The sequence below is a fragment of the Arachis ipaensis genome, chromosome B04, assembly GCF_000816755.2.
Source record: "Arachis ipaensis cultivar K30076 chromosome B04, Araip1.1, whole genome shotgun sequence".
NCBI classification, from domain to species: domain Eukaryota; kingdom Viridiplantae; phylum Streptophyta; class Magnoliopsida; order Fabales; family Fabaceae; genus Arachis; species Arachis ipaensis.
This window is the reverse complement of record NC_029788.2, coordinates 5,644,987-5,654,382: the sequence shown is the minus strand read 5'-3', so window position 1 is coordinate 5,654,382 and position 9,396 is coordinate 5,644,987. Positions and strand designations below refer to the sequence as shown.

Here is a 9,396-nt window from a genome sequence, read left to right as displayed (position 1 = left end):
ACATGGGATGCAAGTTGCAGTTGAAGAATGTTAGGCATGTGCCAGATATACGGTTCAATCTCATTTCAGTGAAGGCATTGGATCAAGAGGGGTATTACACTTTCTTTGGTAGTGAAAAATGCAAGATTACCAAAAGGGCTCTCATTGTTACTAAGGAAGAAAATAGTCTCACTACTCTCTACCGGTTTCAAGCAAAGTTGTGTAAAGAAGAGGTGAATGTAGCGGATGATTCCTCTTCTGATTTGTGGCATATACGTCTTGGTCACTTGAGCGAGAAAGGACTAACCGTCTTATCCAAGAAGTACTCATGTCCCGTGAAAGGTACAACTTTAAATACTTGTACTCATTGTTTTATTGGAAAGTATGCTAGAGTATCATTTCATAGTTCTGGACCTCATAGGAGATCACATGTTTTAGATTTAGTTCACATTGATGTTTGCACTATGGATGCTAAAACACTAGGTGGTGCATCATATTTTGTTACTTTTATTGATGATTATTCTCGAAAAGTGTGGGCTTTTGTTTTGAAATCTAAAGACCAGGTGCTCGATATCTTCAAACACTTTCATGCAAGTGTTGAAAGAGAAACAGGAAGAAAATTGAAATGTGTTCGAGTAGATAATGGTGGTGAATACAGGGGTCCATTTGAAGAGTATTGTAAAGGACATGGGATCAAACTTGAGAAGACGGTTCCTAAGACTCCTCAACATAATGGAGTTGCAGAGAGAATGAATCGCACTATCAATGATAGAGTCAGGTGTATGCTCTCTCATGCAAAGTTGCCTAAATCCTTTTGAGGTGAAGCGACGAGGACTGCAGTAGATCTAATCAACATTTCTCCTTCAGTTCCACTAAATGGTGATGTTCCAGAGAAAGTTTGGAGAGGAAAGATATCTCCTATAGTCACTTGCAGGTGTTCGGCTGTAGGACTTTTGTTCACATTCCAAGAGATGAAAGGTCTAAACTTGATGGAAAGTCAAAGCAATGTATCTTCATGGGTTATGGTCACGAAAACTTTGGTTACAGATTATGGGATTCGGTGCGCAAGAAGATAATTAGAAGTCGAGATGTGATTTTTCTTGAAGACCAAACTATTGAAGATCTTGAGAAGACAGATAAGACAATAACTGTTAGACGTTCTGTTATTAATGAACCTGGTCCTTCCACTAGACCTCCTGTTGATGGGAGAGATGTACAAGTTGATAATGATGGTGATGCTTTGCATGATGAACCTACACCTCAACCTGAGGTTCCAGATGCAGAAGTTCCACCTGAACCACCAGTTGAGCCTGAATTGAGAAGGTCTACTAAAGAGCGTCATCCTTCTCAGAAATACTCTCCTCATGAGTATGTGATGAACACTGAGACTAGGGAGCCAGAGAGCTACTAGGAAGCTATGTCTGATGAGCATAAGGAAGATTGATTGAAGGCCATGCAAGAAAAAATGAAATCCTTCCATAAGAATCATACGTTTGAACTGGTGAAGTTGCCGAAGGGTAAGAGAGCATTCAAGAATAAATGGGTGTTCAAATTGAAAACGGATGAAAATGTCTCACGGCCAAGGTACAAAGCTCGATTGGTTGTGAAAGGCTTTGAGCAAAAGAAAGGTATTGATTTTGAGGATATTTTCTCTCCAGTTGTGAAGATGTCCTCTATTCGAGTTGTGCTTGGATTGGCGGCTAGCATGAATTTAGAGGTTGAGTAGCTTGATGTGAAGACTACATTCCTTCACGATGACATAGATAAAGAAATTTATATGGAGCAACCAGAGGGTTTCGAGGTTAAAGGAAAGGAGCATCTTATATGCAAGTTGAAGAAGAGCTTATATGGGCCGAAGCAAGCGCCAAGGCAGTGGTACACGAAGTTTGATTCCTTCATGGAAGGTCATGGGTATAGTAAGACTTCTTCTGATCATTGTGTATATGTTAAGAAATTCTCTGATGGTGATTTTATAATTCTCTTGCTTTATGTTGATGATATGTTGATTGTTGGTCATGACACTAAGAAGATTGAAAGTCTTAAGAAAGACTTGAACAAATCCTTTGCTATGAAGGATTTAGGTCCTGCAAAGAAAATCATTGGCATGAGTATCACTCGTGACAGGAAGAATGGAAAACTGTGGTCGCAGCAGAAATACATTGAAAAGGTTTTATAGAGGTTTAGCATGAGTAATTCCAAACCTGTTAGTACTCCACTTGCTAGTCATTTCAAGCTGAGTTCGCAGCAATGTCCTACAAGTGAGAAAGAGAAAGCAGAAATGAAGAAGATTCCGTATGCATCTGCAGTTGGCAGTTTGATGTATGCTATGGTTTGCACCAGGACGGATATTGCTCATGTCGTTAGAGTTGTTAGTCGGTTTCTCTCTAATTCTGGCAGTGAACACTGGCAAGCAGTGAAGTAGATTCTCAGATACCTTAATGGTACTTCCAGAGTTTATTTATGCTTTGGGAATGGCCAACCTGTGTTAGATGGTTATATAGATGCAGATATGGTTGGGGATCTTGATTCAAGAAAGTCTACTTCTAGTTATATGATGACTTTTGCAGGGGGAGCTGTGTTGTGGCAATCTCGACGTCAGAAATGTGTTGCTTTGTCTACTATAGAGGCAGAATACATTGCTGTTGTTGAAGCTTCTAAGGAACTCTTGTGGATGAAGAAATTTCTACAAAAGTTAGGCATCAATCAAGAGAAGTTTATGTTATTTTGTGACAGTCAGAGTGCTATCCATCTCAACAAGAATTCGATGTTTCATTCCTGATCGAAGCACATAGAGGTGAGGTATCATTGGATACGTCAAGCGCTTAAGATGAAGTCATATGCACTTGAGAAGATCCATACTAATGATAATGGTTCAGATATGATGACAAAGAGTTTACCTGTAGTGAAGTTTGATTCCTGCAAAGGGAAGACGGGCTTGGTGGAGCAACCTATCCCCACTTGAGTTGGTGAGGGAGAGATTTGTTAGTGGGTCCCCAACTAAGTGGGGCCCACATATTAAAAAAAAGGGAAAGAAGTGGCCAAATAGCCACAGAGAAAGAGAGAGAGAGAGTGTGAGAATTGTAACTCTCACTTTTGAAAGAAAGAAGAACCAAGCAGGGGATTTGACGGCGAGAGAGGAGAAGAAAATTGGGGGAAAATGACAAGTTAATTTTGATCCAATTAAACTGGTAAATTTGCTCCATTTCTTATGAAATTTTAATATGTTATTCCTGGTGTAGAGATGAACATTATGATATAATTTGCTAGTTGTATTACCTTTTCTTTTGCCTGATTTGAGATACCCACTTTGTGGAGGGTTTATATTGATTCCATCAGTTTTGATGATGTATTTTGTTGATTGTTGAGATGCCCTAGTGCTACTAGGAAGACTGTTTTGTACCAATTATTCTGATAGTGGAAGATTTTTCTGGACTAAGCCCCGTGGATTTTTTGTCCCTCTTTTGGGGGTTTTTCCACGTTAAAATTCTGGTGTCTGATTATTTAATTTCTGCCATTATTTTTACTGCTTGAAGTATTTTTGGTATTGCCTATTTAATCGCACAGGTTGTGAAAAAATTATTTTTGGTGCTTCCGCTGTTAGACAGGTTCTTGTTTAAACCTGTGTTGAGTTTTTCCAACAATCCAAATCAAGAGTTATTCTCATAAATAACAAAATCAACGGTGCATAAATAAAAACGGCTACGAAGTGGCTCTAATGAGCTAAGGATCAAAATGCTGAAATCAATATTTATATTTGAGTATGGCACTATTAAATTCTAAAACTCAAATAAAATAGTATATTTGATTTTATTTTCGTTCAATTCCAAATAAAAAAATAATAATAACTTATTTAATTTAGCATTTCTAATAATAAATAAGATCACCATTATATAAGTTTTTTAATATAATAAAGCTTAATTTACGATTATAATTAATATATGTATTATCCATAAATAGATTAGGAAATAATAATCTTCTAACAAAATAATCATTCAATTTAAATTATAATTAATTGATTGATAGAAATTATAATAAATTGTATAATATTTAAATATATAACTAAATCAATTAGTTTTTTTTTGTGACTAAATAGAAAAAAAAGAAAAAAAAGAGACAACCAAATTAATTGGCTAGGGTCATATCTAAATCTATTAGATGTTGAAGCTCACTCCAAGGTTGGCTCCAATTCGAGTGAATGTACGCGACAGAAGCAGCTGCTTTAGCCATACAATCTGCAACATTATTTGCAGTCCTCTGAATTAAAAGAATAGAGACTCTCCAATTCCCATTCATAACCTCCTGTATATGCTTTGCCAAATCCCATTCCGGAATATCCTTACCAAGCATTCTTTGGTTTACCAAGAAAAGAGCTTCTAAGCAGTCTGTTTCACAGATAACCTCACGAAATCCACTCTCCCAAGCAAGAAGTAAACCTCTCCAAATTGCATACAATTCAGCAAAAAGAACACTACACACTTCGACTTTCCCAGTGCAACCTTTCAACCAACATCCATCAGGATTACGAATGATACAACTAAAACCAGCATAGCCAGAAGGAGCAAACCAACTAGCATCACAATTCAATTTAACAGAATGAACTAGAGGTGGAACCCAATGCAAACAAAGTGAAGGAGGAGACAGAGATTGATGCATAGCAAAAATAGTGTGAAACTCCCTTACTGAACTACGAATCAAACTCACCACTTTACTAGCACTCCAAGAATCATCTATATTAAATAAGTCATGATTCCTGCTTCTCCAAATCCACCAGATGGTCGAAAAAGAATGGATTCAGAACCATTCTGACACCGATGACAGGTGCTAGATAAAGCTAAACCACGACCCAAACGAAACTCTGCCGTAGGAATAGCATTATGAAGACTGAGCCAAATCAAGAACTTGTACTTCTCAGGAATATGCAGTCGCCATACCCACAACCAATTATCATGCTCATTCCAGTCAAAATTTCTTTTGGCTAGCCAACTGTACTCACTCCTAGCTGAGTAGAGTCTAGAAGATGTCACACCCCACGACCAACCCGAACTTTCTCCTAGCTGATATAATTAATTTATTATAATGAATTGAATTTAATGAGTTAAAAAAATAAATCGAAAAATATTTTCAAAAGCATGTTACGTCAACCTTATCATTAAGTGTAAAAACATGATTTTTATATAATAGAATAGATTTTATACGTGCATCCAATTACATAACGCCACATCATTAAAAATAACTACTTTTCACATTAATTGCATATATAATCATCCAAAAAAACGAATATAATTGCACGACTATGTAAAACATTTTACACCGTCAGTGCATCAAAATTAAACTCAAAAAAATATAATCCACGTAATAATATATATTTTTTTGGGTCAGGATGAATTTTAATTTGTTTATTTTTTATCCGTACTATAAGAAAAAGGTCATAAATTTTTTTTGGTTACATGGCTGGTTGACTTAATTGGGGGAAGTTATAAGGTGAAAAGTAGGCCCAAGCCCATGATGTGTTAGGCCATACCCATACCCACGTTGTATATATATTGGATCGGGGTACTAACACTAGCACCACCAGTAGGGTTTGCTGAGGCCGTCATTTCAAATCGACAAAAAAAAAAAAGGCCGTCACAGCAAGAGAGGCAATTGGAGCTGATAAGTTGAAGAAGAATGGCCGTCGGAAAAAACAAGCGCATCTCCAAGGGAAAGAAGGGTGGCAAAAAGAAGGCGTATGTGTCCCATTCTCTTCTCTCTCTCTCTCTCTCTCTCTTAAACAATCTTTGAGTTTCCTGAATTTGAATTTGTTTGTTTCCATGGGTTTTGCAGCGCCGATCCCTTTGCCAAGAAGGATTGGTACGATATCAAGGCTCCTTCCGTCTTCCAGGTCAATAATGTGGGCAAAACCCTTGTTACTCGTACTCAGGGCAAAAAGGTCTTTGTTTATTCTCTTTTCTTTTATTTATTTTAATTTTAGATTTAATTTGTAATCCTCTTTATATTCATTGATTCATGAAATTTAGTAGTTTAGACATGTTTCATTTTTTTCTCTATTGTTGAATGATTGTTCAATTGGATAGTTGGATCCATTGTTTTATGTACTAACTACTAATATACTGTAGCATTACACTGCTTGTGATATTTATTAGTATTTATGTTGTTGATATTTTAATGGTTTGTGTGGATGATAGATTGCTTCTGAAGGACTCAAACATAGAGTGTTTGAGGTCTCACTTGCTGATCTTCAAGGGGATGAGGACCACGCCTTCAGGAAGATTAGACTGAGAGCAGAAGATGTACAAGGAAGGAATGTGCTCACAAATTTCTGGGTATGTTATATTGCTTAGCCTCCTTTAACCTATTTATTATCTTGTATGGTTGTAAGCTGATTGAAACTTCTCCTTTAATCTGCAGGGAATGGATTTTACTACTGACAAGCTGAGGTCACTTGTCAAAAAATGGCAAACTTTGATTGAAACTTACGTGGACGTGAAGACCACGGATAATTATATGTTGAGGATGTTCTATATTGGGTTTACCAAAAGACGGTATAACCAAATGAAAAGAACCTCCTATGCTAAATCAAGCCAGATTCAGCAGGTGTGTTAACTAATATGGCATTAAGCTATGTTTATTCTGTTTTAATTCGAAATGTTTTTTCTATATCATTACATCCTTTTTATGAGTTATTGAAGATTGAAGATAATATTAATAGGAGTTTAACGGGTGTGTACTAGACAGTTTTTTTTAGTAATAATTTGTTGGGACATAGTATTTCAATTAGGAAAAGTTTAGGGGCCAGCAACTTTGTTAAACTCTGGCCAGTATGTAACCAGCAAAGAAGAGTGAGCCATTGGATGAAATCTCACACCATTAAAACCATCATTGATGGCTATTTGATGGCTACAAATCACAAAAGTTGCTGGCCCCCTAGCATTCCTCTACATATGAACACAGGTTTGCATATTACTAATGTTGTGTGCCCTTATTTGTCTCCTCAGATTCGCAGGAAGATGAGGGAGATCATGACCAAGCAGGCAACATCCTGTGATCTCAAGGAGTTGGTCCGGAAGTTTATCCCCGAAATGATTGGGAAAGAGATCGAGAAGGCTACTTCTAACATTTACCCTCTTCAAAATGGGTTTATCAGGAAAGTTAAGATCCTGAAAGCCCCAAAATTTGATCTGGGGAAATTGATGGAGGTATGTTCCTTTTGAGGATGTCATATTTTTTCACATAGGTGAGTTTTAAACCTGATCAGTAAACTGATTGTATGTTGCAGGTTCACGGTGGTGACTATGCTGAAGATATTGGTTACACTGTGGACAGACCTGTTGATGAACCAATGGCTGAGGCTGGGGCTGAAGTAGTTGGCGTTTAAGTGATAATGGATTTTAGTTTGTTTTAGGACTTTTACTAGTGTTTATTTACCAGTTTTGTTTTGACAACGAGAAATATAATTTTGCTTTCAATCTAAATTTTCGATCTTGGGTAAACATGATACACTTCAATTTTTGATTTGGCTAATTTTTCTCTGTGTAAATGCAGAAGTGATTTAACAAAATCACGTTTATAATAAGTAATAATTTTTAGTTTCTATGTTACATTGACAGCCATTGACATTCAATATTTATTTTTTTTACCAATTTTATTTTTTATACATATTATTATATTTTTTACTAGTAAAATCTTAAAGATCCAGAGCTGCAACGCCTTCCCCTTCTGTGGCCGCTTTCGTCTTCTTCGGCGTTGCACACTCCTCTGCGACGATCTCCTCCTTCGTTGACGCGCTCTTCCCCGCGACGCGCACATCCCCGCACCTCCTCAATCGATGGGCTCCTCCCCGTCCATGGTCTCCTCCCTCGCACCTCGCACAACAGCCCCCTTCTCCCGCGCCTCCCCCTGTCTCCTCCCCCACGTCGCACTTCTTCTGTCTCTGGTAATTCTACTTGCAAAATTCTAAAAAAAATTGGTTGATATAAAAAAGTCTATTTTTTTAAATTTATGTATAATATTGGAAGTGTCTGTGTTTTTTTCTTTTTTTTTTTAAATGTATTTGTGATTATAATTTTTTTTGCACTCATATGTTTGATTTGAGAGTTGTAATGTTAACCTAATTTGAATGTGTCAATACTTAATTTTGGATGTGTTTATGTTGTTCATTATGTTCTTATGTACATATATAAGTTTTTTTTACATGTGTTTTGGATGTGTTGATAAAATATTTAGAGTGCATTCTTATAATTTTGGATGTGTATTTGAGTTTAATTTTTTCTGTATTCAATATGTAATTTAGAACTACAATAACAGTAATTTAGATGTGTTAATACATAATTTTAAATGTATTTATGTTGTTTATTTAATTTTAGATGTGTTTTTGACATGAGTTTTGAATGTTTTGAATAAAAAAAATAATTGAAGTGAGTTTAATTGATTTTGAAAACTTCACTGATTTTTTTAAAATTAGTACACAAAAAGTTGTTACTTGTTACGAGTATTATAGTTTGCTTTACAAAATCCTTTTTTTATTGCAAGTGGTTACAAATTTTATGGTGACAAGTATTTAAAATAAAAGTGGTTCCTTAAAAATAGAAAATATGATTAATTAAAAAATTAAAATAATAAAATATTAAATTTAAAAACTAAATTTTATTGTACAAGTAGCATTTTCCAAAAAATTATAGTATTCTAGATATGAAGTGTTAACGGATATGAAGTGGTGGATTAATTTTTGAGAAAATGACAAATAAGTCCCTAACCTTTTGTCCTGCGAACATTTTCGTCTTTGACCATTAAAAAATACTTTTAAATCTCTGACCTTCACAAAACTTGGACGGATCAGTCCCTCCGTCCAAATGCCTCCGTCAGGGACTGGTCCGTCCAAGTTTTGTGAAGGTCAGGACTTAAAAGTATTTTTCAATGGTTAAGGACGAAAATGTCTGCGAGGCAAAAGATGAAGACCTATTTGTCCTTTTTTTTTTAATTTTTTTTTAAAACAAGATATGAAGTGTTAACGGATATTGTTGCCATGTTGTATTAATTCTTATTGTTGTTGGCTAAATTTAAATTAAAATTTAAAATCCTAAATTCGACGAAATGAGAGAAGGGTTATTCAGTTTCAAAATTTCCGAAAATTGCAAATTGATTACTCGGATCCTATAACTAGGTAATTATTTGTGAAATAAAAATAAAAGTCAGTGATGAAGATCAAATAAGAGGACACTGAACATGAACGTGTCTCTCCTCTTCCCCTTACGAACCAGATATTTCCTGAGGACACCATCCCTTTGAAAACCGGCCTTCTCCAAGACTCTCTGAGACCTTAAATTTTCAACATCACATGACAAGCTCTCAATTATATATATGTATTACATTATAATAATATAGAATAACTGTATTATAATAAATTAATAGCAAGTAGCG

At 35.7% G+C, this 9,396-nt stretch overlaps 1 protein-coding gene across 1 annotated transcript; it reads left to right on the top strand.

The window, feature by feature from the left end:
* Positions 5,533–7,570, top strand: LOC107638621 (40S ribosomal protein S3a-2). The gene is made up of 6 exons (XM_016341972.2): positions 5,533–5,705; positions 5,803–5,908; positions 6,165–6,302; positions 6,388–6,573; positions 6,975–7,175; positions 7,256–7,570. The coding sequence occupies exons 1-6, from the start codon at positions 5,647–5,649 to the stop codon at positions 7,352–7,354; spliced, it is 789 nt and encodes a 262-aa protein (XP_016197458.1). The 5' UTR covers positions 5,533–5,646; the 3' UTR covers positions 7,355–7,570.

What these genes read in the sequence shown, in the direction of transcription:
- LOC107638621 (XM_016341972.2), top strand. Translation starts at nt 5,647, where the DNA reads ATGGCCGTCGGAAAAAACAAGCGCATCTCCAAGGGAAAGAAGGGTGGC. An exon ending in ATGTGCTCACAAATTTCTGG is followed by an intron (nt 6,303 to 6,387) that starts GTATGTTATATT and finishes TTTAATCTGCAG; the next exon opens with GGAATGGATTTTACTACTGA. An exon ending in ATCTGGGGAAATTGATGGAG is followed by an intron (nt 7,176 to 7,255) that starts GTATGTTCCTTT and finishes TGTATGTTGCAG; the next exon opens with GTTCACGGTGGTGACTATGC.